General features: G+C 43.3%; 2 protein-coding genes across 2 annotated transcripts in view; one reads left to right on the top strand and one right to left on the bottom strand.

Annotated features, from left to right (window-relative positions):
* Positions 1 to 4,604, bottom strand: part of LOC142490719 (uncharacterized) — a 4,894-nt gene extending 290 nt beyond the window's left edge. The window contains exons 1-3 of the mRNA XM_075593135.1: positions 4,562 to 4,604; positions 1,062 to 1,139; positions 1 to 696 (exon numbers count right to left, since the gene is read on the bottom strand). The exon at positions 1 to 696 is cut by the window's left edge and continues 290 nt beyond it. Coding sequence (XP_075449250.1) covers positions 1 to 696; positions 1,062 to 1,139; positions 4,562 to 4,604 — 817 coding nt within the window. The remainder of the gene's footprint in view (positions 697 to 1,061; positions 1,140 to 4,561) is intronic.
* A 9,247-nt stretch (positions 4,605 to 13,851) lies between these two features.
* The window catches only part of TM9SF2 (transmembrane 9 superfamily member 2), a 39,196-nt gene continuing 28,186 nt past the window's right edge, over positions 13,852 to 24,861 (top strand). Inside the window, exon 1 of the mRNA XM_075590783.1 lies at positions 13,852 to 14,231. Coding sequence (XP_075446898.1) covers positions 14,088 to 14,231 — 144 coding nt within the window. The 5' untranslated portion in view covers positions 13,852 to 14,087. The remainder of the gene's footprint in view (positions 14,232 to 24,861) is intronic.

Genomic DNA, 24,861 nt, shown 5'->3' with positions numbered 1-24,861 from the left:
CACCGACAGGGCTTGTGCCCACTGACACATGTGAGCAAGTTGGTAGACACTGCACAAGTGATGGTTGGTCTGTTTCATGTGTGTCTTTTTTTGTTTGTGTCCAAAAACTGGTCAGTAGTAACTGCTTGTGCTGTTTTGTTTTTGTCGCCTCCTTTGTAGGTGTCAGCTCCTGATTTTGTACAGATGGCAGCGGTAGGATGTCGTCAGGAACCTGCACAGCAATGTCTGCTACTTGAGCGGTAACATTCGGACCTGGGGAATGAAGCTCAGATGCATGTGGTGAAAAATTACCAGCATGTAAAGATCCTGCCTGTGAGGTGTTGAAGTTTAAATGTGGTACAGTAGTCATTCTCAAGTAATTTGCTTGGGTTTGCTGAACAACTAATGCTTCGAATGAGGTGTTGATTTTTTGCAACTGTTTAGGCACTTCAATGAAGACTCTGTGGAGATGTGCCAATTGTGATATCGTTTCTTCCTGCAGTGCAATCATCCTTTCCAGCACTGTCATCAGATCAGAATGGCGTCGATTTTCTGCTTCCACAATTTTTCCCTCAGAAGCTACAATTGCATCGTATGTGGTAGTTGATGGACGATTTGGCGGTAAAACTGTTTCAATTGGAACCTCTTCATGCTCACTTGATTGTATTTCTGTGTCTATGGCGGTGGCATCATCATCATCATCTTCATCATCATGTTCTACAAATAAATGTACACATTATTAAATGGCATGTTAATCTCTGCTGTGTTACTATGTAATTATACTGTGTCATAAGTAACAACTAACATGTTTCCATACGTTTTATAACCTCACATTAAAAACTACCTTGACTTACGAATAATGTTTGGACTCAGTATGAAATATGAATGAATGAAAACTTGCTGTAAACTCACAACTCCTACATGATAGTTAACATCACTAACACAATACATGTTGCCTTACACTTCATTTTCACTGACACTAAGTAATCCTATTTAAAGAACATGTGCAAAACAAATAATGAACATGACAACATAACATATAGAAGTGCACATATTATATGGCCACCAACTCATACACTCACCTTCTAGGTGTGTTGAGCTGCATGACCCAGGTGAAGACACTTGTTCCGTCTCAGGTGACACATGTCCTCCAGGGGCAACTATATATAACAATAACATAAGTTTTACATTTACATGTGTAAATATTGAACAAACAGTTATTGTATGTTCTGTATTTATGAGTACCTAACAGCATCAGTTCCTTAACCGAAAATGTGTGTCTGAAAGTGAACATAAATAGTTGTAATAACAATGTACATGCCTGTGTACTTAGAACTTTTGAGTTCCCTAACATACAACATACTATGTTTCTGCAGTAATGCGTGAGGATAAATAGATTAAAATTGTACATAAAAATCATATGTTGTGTAGTGATATCAGTATCATAATGTACATAAGTATCATGAGATGAACATTCACAATGGTTATCATGAAGGTGGTCATATTGCAAAAAGTTTTGTTTTTGGTACAGGATATGTGTGGTACATTAATAGAAGATGTGGCACACCTGAATGTGGCTGTCACTCAACAAGACAAGACATGCAGTGTGTGATAATGTGTCGTTGATAGTAGTTCAACTATAGATATGAGTGAACTAATGTGTGACGTACGGTTTGATAACTAATGAGTTGTTGGGGCATTTAGTAGCTAGAGTTACGCTTTCAAATGAGTGTGATTAACTTCAGTTGTGCTAGTCAGGTTGTAAGAACGGTATTCCCTTCCCCAAAAAGCCTAATCAGCCAGACCTTTCAATTACTTCAAACAGGTGAAAATGGTGTGAACTAAGTTGACCCTAAGATGAGCCTGTAATTTGTGTGTGTGCTGAACCCCACCCCCTCTGTTGAAGTGTATGCTGTGATGAGATATTAATTGCAGCTGCTTTAACACAATGGTAGAGGAGCTAAATAGTCGTCTGCAGTGTTTAAGTTATGAACACAAAGACATAACATATGCTACGTGTGCCTCATTATGCTGTCTGTATATGACATTAAGCAAAAATGGACCTTTTCATAAACAACTATAGATGTGTTAGTGCAAGTGATGTTTGTAGGCCGTTGCATGCAATATATTTGATGCATGTTTAAAATAGGCAGTAATGTCGTGTTTGTAGGAGTAAAATAAATAAAATACACAATAATATTATACATATTTATGTTCTGTACCTGTAGGTAGTAATAATTTCTCATTATCATGTGTTACACATGTGTGCTACCCTGTTGTTCCCCATCTTCGCCCACCATAAATTGCTTCCAATGCAGCAAAGCATTGTGGGAATTCACATGCAAATGAGCACGCAATGCAACGTGGTATATTAGTTACTGCTTTTAGTAGGACTACAACAGATATGTCTAATTTGACACACACACACACACACACACACACATATATATATATATATATGAGAGACAGAGAGAAACAGACATATACATATATAGATGTAGGTATGTTTATATTGGGAAGACACTATAAAAAGCTGCGTAAATATGCAAAATAACTGTAAACAACGACACGCCTAGTACAGTAATATTTCTCACCTGGTGGAAATTGTGAGGGATAAATTCCAATATCACGGTCACCAGCCAATCCCTCCACGACGACGGGAAGTAATTTTGCCCGAAGTAGCTCCTCCAATGGAGTTAATATCAGACGTTGTGGTGTCGGCCCACCTCCAGTGCCAGTAGCATGCACGCGTTGGTCTTGTATTTTCCTTTTTAATTTTGACCTAATGTCGTCAAATCTCTTGTGACAATTCCGCTTGTCCCTGACATGATTCCCACACGCATTGACTCCAATGACTATTGTGTCCCACATTTCTTTTCTGCTTCATGCACTTGTCCGCCCTTGAAAAACATATAAAATATATGAGGTCAATTAATAATAATACAAGCACCAGTTTCCTACACTGCTAGCTGTTCCAAGAGATAGCAAACATGCTGTTTTAGGTGTAATATGTGAAGCACATGAGCATTCACTACTAAACCTATACATGTAAGCAAGGTTGCATTCATATTGTATGCGGTTATGGCAAATTGACCGCCTGTGTTTAGTTGTCCTTGTAACGCATGATAAAAAGCTGTGTTTCCACACTAATTAACATAGAAAGATATTCTGAACCCATATTTGCATATGAACAAAACTCAGATGACCTAGGATCACATGTATTTGAATAATAAATGTAAAGGTACACTTACCTAGTAAATGTCCATAGATACTGTCATAGTGCTCCAGAATCCCAGTGACAAGAGCTCTATTTTCCTGGTCATTGAAGCGAGGATTACGTGGCTTCTCCACACGTTTCTTCCGAGCAGGTTTAGGGTCAGAGCTTGGCTGGTGCTGACTGGACTCTCCTTCTTCCAATGGAAGAGCCTCCAAAAGCTGGCCACCAGCAAGCACACCACCACCAGACACCCCATCAGCAACTGCGCCACCAGCAGCACTCCCAGCACCAGCACTCCCACTCCTAGCACCAGCACTCCCACTCCTAGCACCAGCACTCCCACTCCCAGCAACAGCACTCCCACTCCCAGCAACAGCACTCCCACTCCCAGCAACAGCACTCACACTCCCAGCAACAGCACTCACACTCCCAGCAACAGCACTCACACTCCCAGCAACAGCACTCACACTCCCAGCAACAGCACTCACACTCCCAGCAACACCACTCGCACTCCCAGCAACATCACTCCCCTGAACAGTACGTTCACTCCGACGCGTACTCGCACGAGTAGCACTCCCACTCCCACCAGCATCACTCTTCCCACGCTTTGCGGGCATAGTTACAGCACTCACAAAAAACAGACAACAAATGTACAGCCAATCACACGAAACACTTCCACATATAAAACAAGACAAAGATGTAAACAAAACAACAAAGGACAAAGCTTTCCCAATACACAACAAGTCTCTCAGTCAATATGCAAATCTTAAATCACCAAGCTCTGTGCGTCTCTCTCTCTCTCACTCCCAACAACACAGAGAATGATTAGCAGTACACGTTGCCTTTAAATATGGCGCGCTATCCAATACATGCTTGGTTCGCCTGATTCAGCAAGATTTGTGATTGGGCAACCTAACAGCACCCCGCCACGCACGCCGATACACCTGTGTGTGATCGGCTAATCATCGTGAGAGTGGGCGGATTTGTTTTCGCCTTGATTTTGAATGTATTCGCCACTTACTGCATACGGAGAGGAAAAATCGCCAATAACATGACTAATCGGTAAGCTTGCCGATTTCACATATTCGTCGCTTACTGCATGAGGCCCTAATCTCCTTTAGGTTTTGTTTTTTTTACACTTCCTTAATTTGACATATATTTGCCATACCAGTATACGAATACAATTAGATAGTGATGTTCTTGATTAGGATGCACAAGAATGGCTATATTGGCGGACTCAGATTTTAACTATGTTTTCTATGTGTTCTCACACACAATCTAATGACATATCTTCTAATTTGCCATGCTTAATTGTAAAGATATATCTATCATAATGGAGTATGGTAGCAACAGTGACATTTCTACCTTTGGTATAAAGAAGTTTCTCCCATGCGAAAATCTGAACCATGCACCTTCTGACAAGGGTCTTAAATATATTGGGCAAATAGAAATTTTCCACTGGGATAGTGCTTCAAAGGAAACTTGTAACACGAGAATAGGTGCAGTAAAAAAATACAATTTATTAGAACAACAACAACACGTAAAACATAGAGACCTCCTACGCATTTCTCACCCCTCGGTGCCGTCAATGCTCCTTGATGGCACCGAGAGGTGTGAGAAACACGTATGTTTGACGTGTTGTTATTCTAAGGCCTGGGACATAGTGAGTTTGTCCGTGGGTGTGTCGGGGGCGTGTCAGGGGCGGGCCAGTGACGTCACGGAGCTGGTTCGCCCTCATTGGGCGAACTGCTCACGTGACCGGCCCTGCGCTCCAGCAAGCGGGGAAATTTCAAAACTCCATCAGACACACGCTTCCCCAAGCGTGCGGACGAGTGCGCGAGCCCCTGCTAAAGCCGCTCTCATTGCGGCTGCAGGGGCTCAGTGCCGAGCAGCAGCAAGCCTCAGCACGGGTCAGCGCATAAGCGCTGACCATGCCCGAGGCCTAATACATTGTAACTTTTACCTAGCCTGGTCTTCTCAAGTTTCAAGTTTCCTTTGACGCACTATCCCAGTGGGAAACTTCTATTTGCCCGATTACTCAACCATGCATCAAGGAAACATTGGCTGGATACGCTAAGCTATCACTGAGTGACGGAAGCACAAACTACAGAAACTGCGGTCAGAGTAAGTTTCAAAACGACCTATTACTGATCCCAATAGAGACTGATGTGTTACTGCTGAGAGTTGTGGATACAAATATGTATGCACAGCACTCAGCATCCACAATGGAATTCTAAATATCTAAGGTGATGTTCGTAATGAGACGGTAGGGTTGCGATAATTTTTACTATGTTTAAATACATTGGACCTGAATTAGATCTTATATAGGTCATATACTGACCCCCTGTAGTGAAAACCCAATCTTTTATGTTTTCCTAGATAAGACAAGAAACATTCTAATTTTTTTTTTGTTTGTTTTTTAGACTGTAATGAGGTACACAAAATAACAAATTAACAGTGAGCACAGAGTCTCAATTACATTTTATAGGATAGACCGTGGTGTTTACCAGAGTTTCCCAAATCTCCCATTCACAATTTTAGTATTACTTTGAACTCCAACTAAACCAAGGGATGCTGCATGTGTATCCCTAATGTTTCCTACAAAAATACCAACGTTTCACATAGCAAACCAAAATATAGTATCACAAAAAATCAATTTTAACAGTACAATAACTGCAGGCATGTTGTGTGTACATCTTGTATTATATATACACAGTATCATCTAATTATTAATCTAAACTAAAACAGAGAAAAAAATGTATGTCATTTGTTAGTAACTTTGATTACTACTCTGTCACACACATTAAACCCCTCTTTTTCACTTATAAAAATGTGAATCTACGCTATAACATATTTAAATGTAACCTCCCACCACTGTAAATATGCACATTGATAGTATGTGTGCCCTTTAAATTGACTATCACAGCCCCTAAAATGATTGACTTCCTTATCATTCATAATGAATAATCATCTCAGTACAGCACATTACATTATACTGACAATACTAAAAACATGTAGCTAGAATAATTAAACATTACATATGTAGCCAGGTCCCCTCTAGCTCCCCGGTTTCCCCTTTCTCCCTCCCTTACCCTAGCTCCGGTGGGGGCGAGTGTGTCGCCGGGGGCTCTCGGCGACATCCGTCACAGGACGCCGCCATGTTTAATGCGTTCGCGCATGCGCGGGAGCTCGTGCATGCGCAGTATAGCCCCAGGTCTTACGGCGGCCATATTGGGGTCGGCCCAAGTGTTCGCGCATGTGCAGAAACATGCTCAGGAGATCGCGCGATGCGGTGGCCATTACACAGACGCCCATGCACAGAGAAGAGTAGCGGCGGCCATTACAGGGTTGCACATGCGCAGAACAGGTAGCGCACGCGGCCTCAATAGTAAACGGCTCTACCAGGGACTACATTACCCAGAAGCCTCTGGGGACTGCCCTTTCACCTCTATCACCTGCTGCATTGCAGCCAATAGGGCTTACAGATTTGCCTACTGCAAAGGTGTTACATTGTTGCATGCTGAGTCAGGAAGTCAGTTGGAGCAGGGACAAGGTAGGGGGAGGGTGTGTGTGCAGGGAGCAAGTGGCTCCTGCACTAGGCCAGGTTACCCCCTAGACCCCAGCTAGGCCCCGACTCATCCTAGCTTGTGGCTGCTTTAGGGAAGGCCCCTTCGGTTAGGGACTTTGCCCCTTTAGCAGTTGGTTAGTTCAGGGACAAAGCTGCAGCGCTGCGTGGCCCTGACAAGTGAGGTCTGGGACCAGACCTATCTCACTACAGATTAGAGACTATCTGTATGGTGAGATCATCCAGAGGGAGATCACCCTATTTGGAGAATGCCATCGCTGATGCTTCGGTGCTTGATGCAGACGGATCCTCTTCCTGCTGTTCTGCTGTACCTGGGTGCAGGAGCCCCGGGCAGGTATCAGTCACCAAGTGCACCAACTTTACACTTCATCTAGTACGGCGCTGATCACGCCTGAGGGGTGGGGTTGTGGGACTCTTGGGTACCTGGTATGGGGCTACGGCCCTAGGAGGTCAGTGTTACAGGATGACACTAATGTTTTGGTTCTGTTCTGCATATACAGTAAACTGTTTATATATACTTTGGTGTATGCTGTTACTGTGTATGATGTCCTGTGTCATGGGTTATTCTACACTCTAGGATCCTGCACAGGTGGAGGCGCTGTAAGTACGTTCCAGGATACAACCCAGGTTCCCATCAGTGGAGGCTCAGGCCTCCTGTGAGCCTGACAGGTATTGCACCACACCTGGTAATGCATGTAGATTTCCCCACAGGGTCCCTATTTGCGATTGGGTGGGGGCGGGCAGGGGGGGATGGGAGAGGGGGGGGAAGTGTGTTACACGTACATTATAGCAAACATAAAAACTTAGCAACCACCGTTTGTGTGGAATCAACTGGGAATTGACAGGCATTGTACTTTTTAACATGTTACAAACGGTTCCATATTGTATTTGATTCCAAGTAGTGATCAGTTCCCTTGAATACAAATACTCTGTGGGATTTTTACACTTGGATCCCACGTTCCGTATTACCCCATTGTTACTGCGATCTCTGCTTACTGAGAAGTGTCTGTCCCTTAATGCAAGGGTCCTGACCGTACCTACAAAATCTCACTCCATCACCCACATCTCCGGTCACTCGGCTGTTTCTGGAATTTAGCTCCGTTTTCCAATCACGTTGGGTCCCCAGTGAAAGAAGGGAAGTCTGAGACACAGACATTTCTCAAAGGAGATGTATTTATTTACGCACAGTACATAATTAAAGTGTTAATAGTGCCATGCCGCAGTGTGATGAGGACCTGCATCCCTGATTTATAAAACAATCTATTTTTAAGACCCAGTATATATACCAATATAAACCATTGACACTGCATCATTCGCAGCTCATTCTGAGCATGTGTATTTCCCTTCGCTGATCTTCTGTGATCAATATTCTCACACATTACTTATTCTCTGCGTTCCTTTGACATAACGGGTATAAGAGATTCTTCTTTGCTTTCTATTCAACGGCTACAGCTAGTACCTAAATCATGTATTCGCGATGGAAAGAGGGACAGTTGAGAGATCAGTTTTGTGTTTTTTTTGCCGATTTACTTCCACTCTGTCTAGTTGACCTCTGTTCCCTCTTATGATCTGGCCTCATACTAAACATTAGCACAAGGGGTAACTCAGGAATGTTAGTTTCCTTTGCGGCTGACAGCCTTTTATCTGGCTATCGTTTATAGCCCCCTAAACTACATAGATTTAACTTGCCCCCCCCTCCGCACCCCCCAATTAAGCACTCTGTAGATCAGCACAGACCTAGGAAAAGTCTTGGCCTTTCATAAACCTAATGCAGTATGTAACGGGTATTCCCCCCCCACCCAATCGCAGAAATAGTGTGAGTGCGGAGAACCTACTGTTACCAGGTGTGGTGCAGTATACCTGTCAGGCTCACAGGAGGTCTGAGCCTCCGCTAGTGAGAGCCTGGGGTGAATCCTCTGGAACGTTCTCGGTTTCAGCGCCTCCACCTGTGTAGGGTTCTAGGGATGTAGAAGGTTGCTTACACAGGACCCACACATACAATAAGTACATACACGAGGATGTATATAACCAATTTATATATATGCAGGCAATAACAATTCTTATAACATACACTACTAACACTCCCTCTAGGGAGTAACTCCAGTCACCGTATATCCCCACACTGTGTCCACAGCCCAACCCCCTTGTCCCGTGGTCAGCGCTGCCACTATGTGTGATGACAATATGTTAGGATACGTTGGTGCACATATGAAGATACCTGCCGAGCGCTCCTGCACTCGGGCCTGTAAGCACTTCAAAAAGGATCTGCCGCGTGGTGATTCCGTCTGATCCTGTGGTTCCTTGCACCGGTCCGCCAGGGGCGATCCCACCCTGGAGATAGTCTCTGTGGGCACAGACTTGAGCCCAAGTCTCCTCTCGAGGAGCGCAGCGTCCGCTGTGTCCCTATCTAACCCTAGTGCTACTGTGATAGGGTCCCTAACCTAGGGCCTGTCCCTGAAGCACCACAAACTGGGGAGTGAGGACCTATCTGGGACCTAGGGGGTTACTGGCCTACTCCGATCCCCTAGCTCATCCTGGTCCTGACTCCTAATTCCTACCTAGTACTCCTAGCGCCTGCAGCAACGCACTGCAACCTGCTGGGTACTTGCAGCAAACGTGCTGCACAAACACACGATGCCTTCTTGTCAGACCTCACAGCACTGACAGCCGTGACCCTGACAAGACAGCACACCACACACACCTAAGAGCAGGGTCCCTAACCTGGGGCCGTCCCTTATTAATTACCCACTAGCCTGGTGGGGAGTTGGGGCCTCCCTGGGATATGGGGGACCTTACCTGGTGTCGGAGCCACTTGCTCCCTACACTCTTCCTTCCCCTTCCTGCTCCCAGCTCCAACTGCCGTTCTTCAGCGCGCGGAATGTATCTATCTCCCTCCACAGGGAGATACTCTAGCCCTATTGGCTCCCTGGCGTCACGTGGGGCACTGCTGAGGCTCATGGGACTTGTAGTCCCTTCCAAGTCCCTTCCAAGAGCCTTCCCTGGTACTCCCTAGCCTCTTCCCTACTCTGATCGCGCCGCATGCGCGCACCCGCAATGGCGGCCCCCGCTAACCGGGTACGCCGCCGAGCCTCCTACAGCTCGGTTCACTCCCTGCACCGGCCTCCACCTTTGGGAACAGCCGGCGGGTCCGTCGCTGCCTCCGGCGGCACCCGCGACCGCGCTAACCCAAAGGAGGGGGGTCTCTGGGAGCCGGAGGGCACCAAGGCTACAAGTATATTCTATTTTAAGACAAACGGTAACCACATTAACCCTGAAGCAACAGATTGATTAAAATTCATAATATCTCATGATATTATCATGACAGTCCAAAATGCAATTTTTCATCTTCACTTAAAGCTGCAGTTCAGTCAATATCCTGCATGTGTGTTTTTTTTAATAAATCAGTTCTGTAGTAAGAAAAAATACTTATAGCATTTTCTGTTTTTAAAAAAACAACTTTGAAAGACCAATTTTCGTGTATTCTATTTTAACAACCATTTACTAAGGCACTGCCCCTTCATGTCCTGTCACAAGCCCTGGCACACCCCTTTGTCCGCCCTGCCCTCCCTCTAGCACATGTCAGTGCAGGAGTGCTCATGAATATTCATGAGCTTCCACTGAGTGACAGAAGCAGAGGAAAAACATATCCCATATCTAAAGATTTCGCCAATCAATACATGGAGAACGAATTGACTGGCAGCTATACAGTTCTGTAGGTAATTAGAGATTGCCCAAATGAAACTATTGAATAAAAAATAAAAATTAAAAAAAAAAGACTGAACTGCAGCTTTAAAGGTCAAACGAATTTGTGTTATGTGAGGTTATAAAAGTAAAGTGAATTGAACTTATACTTTTCAATTATTCTGCACATAATTATGTTATGCAAGAACTAGAGTTACGTGTGGAAATCATTTTGGTTGGCTGTCACCAAGCTAGTGTGACATTTAAGACCCCCTCATATCCCCCTCCACAAACTGGAACCATAGTCATGTGTGGCCAAAACACTCCTATTACGAAGAATCTGAACCCAGAATTCAACTGCTACAACTATTGGGAATAGCTCTAGAAATACGCAATGTGCTGTTCCAAACCAGACCATCCTGGAACCATAATTCAAGCCACCTTCCTTGCAAAAAAGACCCAAAACCTTTGACCTGGCTGCATTTATAAAGAGTTCTAAGTCATAATTGTTCAGAGTTTCCTGCCTCTAGACGTTCATTGTAAACCTGCAAAAAGGGATGCCATACAAGATCACCCTTCATTACCCATGTGACCCTTACATGATAAAAGGGATTTACTGTACAACTGCAGACAAATGCTTAGAAAAATATGCACGCTACAGGCAAAGACAAGATGCCCCAACAGTGATTGCAGCGGTCTGACAGTTAATTTTTTGTCAGATAAGGCTTCAGTCACCAAACCCCTCAGTTTACACATATTGTCTGTAGGCAATGTCAATTTCATTACCGAGAGCATAAATAACGAATTGGATCCATCGTTTTATTGGGAGCAAGCAGAACTCCAAAATCCTTTGCAATGCATTAAAAAGAAATGCTAAAGCATCCTACTGCAAGAATCTTTTTCGCTGGGACCGACAAATAAAAAATCAAGGTAATGAATTACCAAATTACAAACGATTTCTTTTTTGGCCACTCACTTCATCAAAGTTTTCAAAATACACACAAGAAATAGAGCAGCCCATTATAAGGCACTTGTCAAAATAAAAACTACCCTCCAATTGACCACCCAACAATTGAAAACTCGATGTACTGTATTAGCAGCAACTTGAAAGTCGATTCAAAGTCAGTTTTGCCAAACAGGCAGCCTCACCACACTCCCTCTCGAACTCCAAAATGAAACTTTAACAGTGCCCCCACCTATATTATTGTTAACCAATAAACCTGCTGGATAGGATGGTTGATGCATCAAGCAATAAGACCCAATGTGGAAAACCTAAAATTGCTGATTGGGACCCTCCCTAATTTCACCTCCTTCTCCAATTTAGCCCATACCAAATCAACATGGCTTTCGACTGACTTTAAAATGACAGCTCAAACGCCTGCTGTTTAGGAAGAGTAAAAAAAAAACCTGTTTAAAACACAATGCATCTGAGGTAACTAGGGTCCTCGTCCTTTGCCATACACATGGAAACAGGCTTGGCCACCCCTCTTAACCCTTTGAGTGCATGCAGGGCAGTGAAAGGGCGTGATCCGACCCTAACTGCAGCAACCAGGGTTGCCACCACTCCGGGTTTGACCCGGAGACTGCAGATTTTGGCCACGTATCTCAGGGCTATAGGTTTACCTAGTAAACCTCCGGTTGGGCAACCCTGGGCGGGCGGCGGTGGCAACATCGCCCAGCATCTCTATATGCAACTACTGGCAATATGGCTGCGCGGCATCAAAAGGTGCTGCGTTGCCATGCCAACAGGAACGCCATGTGACACCACCTTGTCATGGCAAATTGACACCGTGTGACGTTGTGACATCACGTAGCGTCCCGTTGTCATGGCAAAACAGCGTCATTTGATGCCGCACAGCCATAGTGAAGAGAGTTGCAGGGGAAGATGTCGGTAGGACACCAGAGGTAAATCTCCGGGTTGGCCTTCAGTCGAAGGTGGCAACCCTGGCTGCAACTCATCCAGCGAACCCTACCCCGACAATATTGGCTCAGTACATGTGGAAGCAGAGCGCTGGGAGGACATGCTGCAGCTCCTTGAAGGAAAGACAAGTCTGAGGCGGGTGACCGGTCGGTCTCCAGAAGTTGTTGAGGGGCTGAGGAAAAATCCCCTTTATATAACCTACTTCCCAAAAGCCCACCAAAACATCTACCAGTTACAGGCTGCTTCAAACCTGCCTCGCAACAAAGTAACAATTCTAACTGGATACCCATAACCCACCAATCAGAAGCAAGCAGGCAGGGGGCAAGTGCCTGGTAGGTCAACACATAATGAACAATAAATAATACGCATTTTTTTTTTTTTTTTTTTTAAACATTGAGGCAACGCTCTTTGCACTATACAAAAAGTGGGAGTGGCTCAGTGAGTAAAAGACACTGACTGGCACTGAGAGTTTGAAGCAGGCGAGCCTGGTTCAATTCCCGGTGTCGGCTCCTTGTGACCTTGGGCAAGTTACTTTATCTCCCTGTGTCTCAGGCACCAAAAAACATAGATTGTAAGCTTCACGGGACCAGGGACCTGTGTCTGTAAAGCGCTACGTATAACTAGCAGCGCTATACAAAAACATGCTATTATTATAATTATATTTTAGAAAGATGTCAGCAACATTTTTGGTGTTAAAAAATGGGGGAACTTTTTAAAATATTGGCATTTAAAAAAAAAAATTAATAAGAAAGCTGCCAGCGCCTCCTCCTTCTGAACCGCAGAAGTTAAGTTGCCATGGTAATGCAACGTCGTTTGATGCTGCGACGTCACATTGCCATGGCAACGAGGTGCAGTTGGTGACATCTGAGGTGTTATTTGACGCTGCCGTTCAGGTGAAGTAGGGCGCAGGTAAGGAGGCGGCTGCAACAGCGAAGTGACTTCCCATCAGGCCAAGAGTGTGGCAAAAGTATATGGGGGCGGTCATTTTTGCCGCCCTAGGCCTAATTGGAAATCTGACACTGGTTGTGACCCTATGGTTACTGTCGTCACACTGCACAGCAGAATGTGCATTATAAATACATTATATTAATAATAATTCTATCAGATGGGTGGGGGGGGGGTATCATACAGAAAGCAAAGTTGTGTTATTAGAAGATTTCTTACTCTTATAAAGCGTGCAAAAAAAATACTTCAACTGCAAGTGATACTTTTCTTTTTTATTTGGTCAGATTATATTTGAAATCACTGAGCAGTCAGGTATGTTGTGCACTTCTGCACAATCCTTGGGTCTCAGACGGGAGTTCACATGTCACACTTGCTGTGCTCCACACCACACCGCGCCGAGCGGGGTTTCCATGGTAACCCAACACCCCTCCCTTTCTGTCGGTCCCAAAGTCACCATGGCCACGGCAGCGCCACGTGACTACACACCCGGAAGCGAAGAGGCAGCGCCACCGCATCTGGTGACGCGCGAAAGGTCGTCTGAACGACGTCACAGGGGGTGACGTGTCTGAGACATAGGAAGCCGGAAGAGAAGCGCGGCGGTCGGTGTGAGCGCAGAGGCCGACACTGTGAGCGCGAGATCGGCCCGCCACGCACGCTCCGTCAGTCTCCGTCCCGTGCCGCAGCTCTCCGGCCCCGCGCTCCAGTCACCTCTCCCGTCCTCGCGCTCCCTGTCACCTCGGGTCCCCGCGCACCCTGTCATGGCGCTGCCGCCACCGCTGCTTCTCTTCGTCCTCCTGTTGGCCGCCTTCCCCTCCCTCCCCGGTCCCGGGTTAGCTTTCTACCTGCCGGGCCTCGCCCCCGTCAGCTTCTGCGAGTCTGGAGCTGTCAGCCCGGACTGTAAGGTGAGGCGGGCCCGTGAGGAGCTGGGAGAGGCAGAGTGTGTGTGTGTATATATAATGTGTGTGTGTGTGTATATATATATATATAATGTGTGTGTGTGTATATATATAATGTGTGTGTGTGTGTGTGTGTATATATATAATGTGTGTGTGTATATATATATATAGTGTGTGTGTATATATATATATAATATGTGTGTGTGTGTGTGTGTGTGTGTGTGTATATATAGAATGTGTGTGTGTGTGTATATATAGAATGTGTGTGTGTGTATATATATATATAATGTGTGTGTATGTATGTATGTGTATATATATATATGTATATATATATATATATATATATATATGTACTTCTATGTCTCTAACTAGAGGTGGGATCCCTCACATTGTTCCTGGTAACTGACGATTATATGTGACTGATGTTTGTCTAATCTCTCTATTAAGTGGGCATTTATTTTTTTAATAAAATATTTATTCTACTACATTCTCGAGCGTGCACTTCTCAATTTTGATATATAGATATCGCAGAAAGCAATACAATCATTGTTTAATATCTGAGATAATTTTGGTGCAGTGTTTATAAAGAGTTAGCAACGCATTGTACAATCTCCCTGACTGAGGGAATAATGTGGCCTTGGCTTGATAATTTTCTCCAGTTGCGGTGCCACCTTAACAGCGGGGGTGAGGGGGTTGGCAATGCATTACAGACCAATGTGTTGCTGACCGTGTCAGCGCTGAAGGGGTTGACACAGTCACTGGGAGAAAGTGCATCAGGTTACACCGAGATGTGTCCTTAACCCTTCTGGCTTTGATCGAGTGAATGATTTCGGCAGTGATCATAAAGATGCCAAGGCCCAAATGCCCTCAGTTAGACTGTCACTTTAGTTTAAGTGGCAGTGATTAGTGTGGTGATTTCACCCCCTCTCCTCAATTAGTGGGACTTGAAAGGCCTGTTGCACAGTCCCCATAATCTGCTTTAAATCACCTTTTACATTAAACTGCCGCTAAGGTATCCGGCTGTCACAAACTTTGTAAGGCTACCAGACAATATACCGTATTGGCCTGAATATAGTACGGCCTCGCACATATGACCCTAAAGTTTTGAAGGTGTTCTACATGAAAAATAAAAGGTGTTAGGCTGCACATATAATACGAATGCAGTTTTCAGAACAACATTTTTAGGGAAAAAAACACTATATTCAGGCCAATACGGTACTTTAATGGCGTTGGTCAAGCTATTGGACCCTAGTTATAAACCTGCTGTGCTGAGCTTTTCTTAATGAAGATATGTTTCTTTGCCCCTCCGTAACATATATCAATATGATGCTAATCTACTGTACAATCTTTCATATACAGTAAGACAAAAATCAACTGAACACATTATACTGCATGGGCTGTCAGTAAGTTATAGAGAAACATTCTCCCATTCTGCTGAACTTTTCTCACTGTTTCCATGCCCCTCTGTCACAAGCCTCTTCAGTTAGTTTAATCTGATCTCACACTTTTCCCACTATAGTCTAAAATTAGTTCACATTCCATAGGCCGTGCCTATAGTGCTGTCGATGGCGACACGACGGGTGACGTCGCCACCGGCGAAAGTTATATTTCGCCGGACGTCGTCGTTGCGTGTTTCCGGCAATTTGATTGGTTCCAGGAACGTCACGTGACGCGATAGCCCTTGAAAAATCAAATTTTGCCGGCTACCAGTTTTCGCAACGTCGCTTTGTCGCCGTCGTGCGCACTATAAGCGCACGCGGCGGCAATGCGTTTGTTTTCGGGCTACGTCGCCGGCACTATAAGCACGTCCTTAAGAAGGTCCAGCTACAACGCCGCAAACAAGTACAAATGTAACCTACTTTATGTGCCTTATATTATCATTACTTGCTGACACATTTGGACATATTCAAAAGGTTACATACACAGTTTTATAGTGTGATTATCAGCAGTTTTTGGGCTTTTTAAATTAATTAATTTTTTTTTTTTAAACCTGCATTGTTAAATTGTTAACTACTTTCCATTAAATCTGAACTTTACCTAATACAATGGCAGTATTCTACACTGATATCCCATTAACCCATTTGGTATTCAAGAGCTTAAATTTTCTAAACACAAATCCTGTTATTTAATCTAATGATCTGGCAAAGTATATGCTTCTGATGGGTAGGAAAACATTTTGTAATAAAAACAAATTTTGGTATTCTGAGGGATGCCTACTGAATGGTGTATTAAACCAATATTACAATTCATGGTGTATTGTATCTTAATTTTAAGTGGCACGCACAGGGGTATATTGGCCTCCTGTGTTGCTTGTAAGTCTATGCTTTCTGTAGGTAAGCTTTTCTTCTCAAATTGGTGATTCTCAAATTGCTGATAAAAGGGTGTCTACGGTGCTGTGTTATGTGGTCAACACAGAAAATAATATACATGTGTTCTTGAACAAGAGCTTTCCTGCCTACAAATCCCTTGTTAAGAGATCTCTCACTTTAAAGGAAGTGACATGCATGCTATTATAACTTGCACATCCAGTTTCTCACAGGATGAATACCTCCTTTTAGGACACATGCCTTTAGACCAAGAGGTGTGGCACTGTATGAATGGCATGGTATACCTGTATGGGGTGTTGGAGCAGCTGTCACTTCTGCTGAGGAGTGCCACTTGTGCATTATCATCTTAAAATGTATTTCTTGGCGATTGTGCAATTTGAGGTGTTGGCAAGATATTGATCTCATTATGTGACTAATATGGACATGAAGTAAAAGGTGCTCTTTGCATGTCATTTCCCAGAATTCTGACAGCAGTGAAAGCACTGTATGCCAAGTCTGCCGCCAGGCTGAGCGAGCGGGCCCTCGCTCGAGCAAGTCACGCACATGAGTAGCAGGAGTGATTTAGTGTCCTGTTTAAAAATTGTAGTTGCACGCGCATGGGGGGGCCTGTTGGGGGCGTGGCCATGACGTCACAGAGCTGATTCGCCCTCATTAGGCGAACCACTCCCGTGACTCGTAGCGAGCAGCAGAATCAAATGTATTTGTCTCTTCAGGCAGTTGAGTGCGAGCGCACATTGGACAGTCTCATTGCGATCATGTGTCTGATTGCGTGTCGCATAAGTGCGCTCAGCTTCACTCTGGACGAGGCCTAAGAGATGATGTGGAAAAGCAGGGTTACAGACATGTCTGAGACACAGGAATGTGCTCCCAAGTGGTATTTTTATTTGTTGCCGGCAATATAGATTTTATGCTCACAGTGCGCTTTGGTGTGCGGCAAGCAGTAAACTAAATAGAAAGTCAAGTTGAAATATTTCTAATATTCAAAAGTCCCTATGGCAGAAACTCATTGACCACTAATGTTGGAGAGCTTATGCTTTCCAGTTTTGATAATCGCATATGTTTATGATCTTATTAATACTGGGTTTTAAAAGTTAAGGAGGCATTTACACGGTAGCAGGCAACACCCCAATTAAGAGAAACTGTAATTTTTATGTGTTCATGTAAGGTGATACTTTGATTATTATTTGCTTTATATATTAAACAGTTTAAGTTTTATATCAATTAAATTGTTTTCCTCCTGTGTGCTGCAATGTTAAGTGTTCTGCATCTCCCTGCTGTTTAACTTGCATTCTGTGATGTCATTTATGACTGCTTGTAACGGACAATCTATTACAGAAGGATGGGATTGTATAAAAGTTTGTGATTTTTAATATAACACTTTAATTTGATTGGATTTCTTTAGCAGTGATTTATCACCAGTGTTGGTAACGTTCTTTCCAGTATAAGAAATACATTGATGTACCTACCGGAGCTTCCTGTGTTACTAACACCATTTTTTGGGGGGTGTAGCCTGCTTTTATAGAAATTTTCAATATTGGTTGGGGGAGAGAGTTTTGTCCATAAACATACTGTATGTGCTTTTTGCCGCATTTTCGATCTTTGCCATCGGACTTGCGAAAACCACCAAACTTTGCAAATTCAACACATTATTCATAATTGTGTTGGTCACAAATATCCTATTCCCAGCAGTTTGAGCTGTAAACTGTACCTTGGTAATATAAGAATACATTGTAGCTCTGAGTTACACTGACTGAAGGATTGATTTGAACCTGAAAAGCAGCCATTTAGTGATCCCAGGGAAGTTGGATCTTTGCTGATTAATCACGGGAGAACGAATCGATCAGCAGCTTAGGTAATTCGTTTTCAATAAAGGTAATAAAAGGCTGCCTATATTAAAAACATTTTTATATATACAGTGGTGTGAAAAAGAAAGTACACCCTCTTAGAATTCTATTGTTTTATATATCAGGACATAACAAATCATCTGTTCCTTAGCAGGTCTTAAAAATTAGGTAAATACAACCTCAGATGAACAACGCATGGCATATTACACCTTGTCATGATTTATTTAACAAAAATAAAGCCAAAATGGAGAAGCCATGTGTGAAAAACTATGATTCAATAGATTGTGGAACCACCTTTAGCAGCAATAACTTTAAGTAATCGTTTTCTGTATGACTTTATCAGTCTCTCACATCGTTGTGGAGGAATTTTGGCCCACTCTTCTTTACAACGTTGCTTCAGTTCATTGAGGTTTGTGGGCATTTGTTTATGCACAGCTCTCTTAAGGTCCAGCAACAGCATTTCATTCGGGTTGAGGTCTGGATTTAGACTGGGCCATTGCAACTCCTTGATTCTTTTCTTTTTCAGCCATTCTGTTGTAGATTTGCTGGTGTGCTTGGGATCATTGTCCTGTTGCATGACCCAATTTCGGCCAAGCTTTAGCTGTCGGACAGATGGCCTCACATTTGACTCGAATACTTTGGTATACAGAGGAGTTCATGGTCGACTCAATGACTGCAAGGTACCCAGGTCCTGTGGCTGCAAAACAAGCCCAAATCAACACCCCTCCACCACTGTGCTTGACAGTTGGTATGAGGTGTTTGTGCTGATATGCTGTGTTTGGTTTTCGCCAAACGTGGCGCTGTGCATTATGGCCAAACATCTCCACTTTGGTCTCATCTGTCCAAAGGACATTGCTCTAGAAGTCTTGTGGTTTGTTCAGATGCAACTTTGCAAACCTAAGCCGTGCTGCCATGTTCTTTTTAGAGAGAAGAGGCTTTTTCCTGGCAACCCTTCCAAACAAACCATGCGTGTTCAGTCTTTTTCTAATTCTGCTGTCATGAACTTTAACATGCTAACTGAGGCCTGTAGAGTCTGAGATGTAAGTCTTGGGTTTTTTGCAATTTCTCTGAGCATTGCACGGTCTGACCTTGGGATGAATTTGCTGGGACGTCCACTCATGGGAAGATTGGCAACTGTCTTGAATGTTTTCCACTTTTGAATAATCTTTCTCACTGTAGAATGATGGACTTTAATAAATTATTTGGAAATGGCCTTAGAACCCTTCCCAGATTGATGGGCAGCAACAATTGCTTCTCGAAGATCATTGCTGATGTCTTTCCTCCTTGGCATTGTGTTAACACACACCTGAATGCTCCAGACCAGCAAACTGCTAAAACTTCGGCTTTTATAGAGGTGGTCACACTTGCTGCTGATCAATCATTCAAGGGCATTTGATTAGCAGCACCTGCCTGCTACTTAGCATCTTAATTCCTATGGAAGCAGTAAGGGTGTACTGAGTTTTTCACACAGAGCTTTTCCATTTTGGCTTTATTTTTGTTAAATAAATCATGACACGTGTAATATGTCATGTGTTGTTGTTCATCTGAGGTTGTATTTACCTAATTTTAAGACCTGCTAAGGAACAGGTGATTGTTATTATGTCCTGATATGTAAAACCAGATAATTCAAAGGGTGTACTTTCTTTTTCACACAAATGTATTTTTTAAGCTTTTTGGATTGCCTCTTTAACTGTATGTATGTTTCTATAGCGCCACCAATGTATGCAGCGCTTTACAGAATTAGCAAAACGGTAAAGGAAGATAATGTACAATATTTTAAGTGTGGTAAACAGAGCGTTAAACAATTGAAGTTAGTGCCTGTCCAACAGAGCCTACCATCTAAATTGCGGCAGACAAACTCTCCCTGACACACAGAGAGGTACTCTGACACTCCACCATCATGCTTGTGCTAGCAAAGAATGATTGAGGATTGTGCCAGTTGCAGTAGTGACTGACGTCTGCATATTTACAGCACAGAATCAGCACAAGGCCTGGGTGTCAAAAGTTACATTGTGGGTGCTTTTTACAAGCCTGTTCTGACTTGTATTGTATTGCACATTTGCATACAGATCTAGTTCAAACAATTTATAATATCAAACCAGTGTATGATGAAATTACAGACTTCAATTCTTTCAGGTGTCCAAGTAAGTAAAACTGACCAAAGAATCTTAATTTAGGTCCCCAAATCAGCTGACAATGGCAATATGTTAATTTGTAACTAGTTAATTACAGCACACGGACCTATTATTCCACCATTCTTTTCTCAGAAGGCAATATGGCATAGTGAAGCTTTACACTCTGCACCTATATATTTTTACATTAAGTGATTAAACATACATTTTATTTACCCAGAGCTCACTAAAATGTCTTAAAGTGCAGTTGGATTGTGTAGAGTAGTGTTGTACCGAATCCTCTAAATTTGAATAAAAATAGAAATGTTGCCATACCCGGACAGGTAGCATTGAATTACCTGCAGCTGGTGGCACAGGGGGAGGAAGAACGGTGAGGAGGACCAAGGCGACATCGTGGGACCAGCAGCAGATATCCTGGTGGTGGCGGTGGCAACAGAGGACATCCTCGTTGAGCCGGTGGGAGCAGCAGAACACATCGCAGCTGATGCCGGTGGGAGCCGGGGAACATGTGGCTGGAGCATTAATGTTGGACAGCCAGCTCCTCCCATTCTGGCCAATAGTAATGCTCCTGCTCCGGTCACATGTTCCCCGGCTCCCACCGGCATCAGCTGTGATGTGTTCCGCAGCCCCCACCGGCTCAACGAGGATGTCCTCTGCTGCCACCACCACCAGGATGTCTGCTGCTGGTGCCACAATGTCGCCTTGGTTCTTCTCACCCTCCAGCCCCCTGGTGCCGGATCCTGTTATCGGAAAAAGTGCAGTGTAATTACTGAGTACCTGGTACGTCACTAGTGTACAGTTAAAATCAGAAGGAATGTGATGGGCAGTGTATATGGCTAGCAATGATGACTGATTTATTTATATTGGTGTGACTGAGCTTAGAGGGTACAATAGGTTAATTTGATTGTTGGGTGTTTGTGTAGTAAAGTTATTATATTGCCTGGCCTGTGAAAGTTTGCCCTAGGTGTGGGGGGTGTGAGTTAATTGCATTCCCGACACACCTGATTGGTGTGTTGCTTTGATTTAAACAGATGTTTGTGACGAACACACGTTTTGGCTGAGGTGTAGCTCGATTAAATGTGGAGTTGGAAGGCGGTTGTTGGGTTAGAACACATTTGTTAGTTGACACATGTTACTCCATATATACTGTAGGTAAATAAGCCCTATTGCAGAGTTTGCAAGCCGCATAATACGTGGGAACAGGATTTAAAATGCACCTCTTGCCACGTGTTTAATACAAATGGAGCAACTGTTCCAGGCTGTATACATGTAGGAAATGTGAGTAGGTGGTCTCTTGAATTTCGGATTGTTGATCTGAAGAGGTAACTTGGGACATTGGTCATTTTTGAAATGTTATTGTTCACTGAGCAGGACCTATCTGGAACTAGTGTGGCACAGGGTGAAGCTGTGAATGAGGACCAGGTAGGCAGCTGGGTTACATTTAGCGGGGGAAGAGGTAAGCCAGTTCTGAGCTGACCTATCCTACTAGCGTTTCCAGAATCGGTGAAAATGTTTGGAGGGGTCAAGGCAGGAATGGCAGATCTGGGACAGACTGATTCCTCTAACAGCCAAGGGAATAGTCTCCAGCACAGAGTAGACTCCTGATACTCTGAGACTAGGGCAGGTTGTGGTTGTTGGGGACTCAATCATTGGAAGGGTAAAGCGGGCAATCTGTTGCCATGGTCGCATGAATCCAAATAGTTGGTCTCCTGGTGCTTGGGTTAGGCATATTGCATATCTGGTAAACGGGTTGTTGGGAAGGTCTGGGAATGACCCAGCGGTGTAAGTATATGTTGGCACCAATTGCAAAGTTAAAGGAAGATGGATGGTTATTAAAATGATTTCAGGGATCTAAGCCACAAACTTAAGGCACCAGCCTCTAAGTGCTAACCATGGAGGCACTTGAAGCTGGCAGAGGTTAATGCATGGATAAGCAATGTTGCAAGAAGGGGTTTGGGTTTTCAGAGCACTGGGAGACCTTCTCTGAGAAGTGCCATCTTTATAGTAGGTATGGATTGCACCTCAACCAAGCGGGATCTTCCGTACTAGGGGATCGAATGGTTTACATGGTCGTCAGATCTTAAACTTTGGTAGGGATAAGCAAGACATGATGGGCATTGTGAAATAATGGTTATGGGGGTGGAGTGGGGAGGGGAAAGAGATAGTTACTAAACATCTCTTAGAGAGCCACCTATAGATAATACTAGAAATCCTTTAAAGAGGAGAATCCTTGGGAGGAGGAATGCGGGAGCAGATATTCTAACAATAACAAACTGGCAACAACTTTTAAGTGAATGCAAGAAGGCTGACAGATAAAACGCGGGAGCTTTAAATAACCTCAAAGGTTAGAATGGGGAAGGAGTAAAAATGAACCCCTAATATAATCTCCAGCTGCATTTGTACCTTGCATACTGGCGGGGTGGGACGAGGGAAGTGTTAGATTCTGGTTTGTTGCCGATTTCTCCTGACGGCATATTCTGAGGTTTGCCCTCCCCCTGTCATTTGAAGTTACCCTCGTAGTTGTAAGAAAGCCTTGCTTGGCTTCAATATGGACCCCACAGGTGTGAAATGTGGGGATATTTTGGGATCTGTATTTGGCCAACAAAATATGTATTCCAATGCATATCTAGTATCGATGTAATCGGAGGACACCAAGAAATATCTTTAGTATTCATTTTAAAGGAATTAATTTGTTGGAGCTATTTGTCATATCTTGATCACATGTTATGCAGATGACAATGAAAAGCTCAACTGTGCTGAAAAATATGGTTTTCATAGGTTCATTTTAAAGTTGCTCTCAAAAAACTTGCTTTAAAAAAATGTATATTAACAGTTTGAAAATGTTTTGTTCTGGTAGTTGCAAAAATTCTTCACTGTAGGAATTCAATCTAGTTTCACGTATAAACATACTCCACCACCTCTTCTAAGGGAAGATGTTCATGAAGGATTTGGTAGAAACTGACACAGTGGATTGAAATGTGCAATAAAGGTTAAAAAAAAAAAAGTTAAACAAAAATGTTAGTGGGCTTGGAATCTATCAAATATTTGTTTAATTGCAGAAGATAAACTACTTGTGCAAATGAAAAAGGTTTACACAATTAGGTGGTTTTAAATAATGGGTGATCTTAATTATCTGGACCCTGATTTTGGAGTAATCCGATTAGCAGTATAACTTAAATAAATGTTTTTGGTGTGCTTAAAGACAATTGGCTGACCCAAATTGTAGTTGGTTCCTCAATGTAATGAAAAATAAGATGAATCCTAAAAGTTCAGAAAAAAAGATGGGCCCAGTGTGATATGGGCAGGCACATTTGTGGGGATAAGTAGAAAACCGATAATAACCATTTTTTGCCGTTGTATGTACCAAGAAGGAGCCAATTGCAAAAATATTACTATAAGGGGAAACCTCAACAATAAATAACGTTTTGGTTAACACAGGAATATTTGCCAAGGCGTCTTGATAAAATGTAATGTAAAAACACCTGGCCCCAATGGTATGCATCCAAATGTTTATTTACGGTGCTAATTTGAGTCATAGCTAGACCATTGTATTTAATATTCAAGGACTCCATTTCCACGGGGCTCAACACCACAATATTGGTGTCCTTCATTAAAAAGGTAGCTAGATCACAATCGGGAATGACAGAACGGCAGCATAACCCTTCAGTGTGTATGTAGTAGGTGCAGCTAATAGAGATAATTGGGCTGTTTTGCTGCAATTACATTTTTAGGGAGAGACCTTGCATTCTTCCGGTATCTGACGGTACTAGTGTCACATCTTCTAGGGAACTGCAACCATGTACTCGCTTGTGTAGTGGATTTGAAGTAAAGAGTCTTCCTGACGGTCCAGTGCATCTGGTGCTTTTTTAGCTTGGCACAGCTTGGCTATTATCTTCTGTGTACCTTCTGTGCTTTAGCTGTGGCAGGGGCCAGTTATTACAGTGCTTCCATTCTTGGTAGCAGCTTGAAGACGGTCTCATGGTGACTGAGATTCGGTACCGAAAAGCCTGGATAAGTTTGTAGCAGCTAGCTATTACTGTGAGCTTCAGCAATGGAAGAGATCATTTTTTTTTCTTTTTTCGGTAAAGGTGATTGTGTGTTGCAGGTAGTGTCCACCAATGACTGGGTCCAGAGGGTAGGACTGGAGTCACCGTTCTGTCAACAGCTCTTCATAAAGTCGTACATGTGTAATAAGAATAAAAATAACAAAAATATCCAATTGCAAAAAGTCAATTAAAAGGACCTGCATTTAGTATGTAACCAAACCAGGAAATCGTTTTTCCTTAGTATGTATGTATGTACCTGTGTTCCAAGTCGGTAAAGGATAACCAAA

Source organism: Ascaphus truei, chromosome 3, assembly GCF_040206685.1.
Source record: "Ascaphus truei isolate aAscTru1 chromosome 3, aAscTru1.hap1, whole genome shotgun sequence".
NCBI lineage: Eukaryota > Metazoa > Chordata > Amphibia > Anura > Ascaphidae > Ascaphus > Ascaphus truei.
Note: the sequence above shows the minus strand (reverse complement) of the source record. Positions and strands in the feature narration are given on the sequence as shown.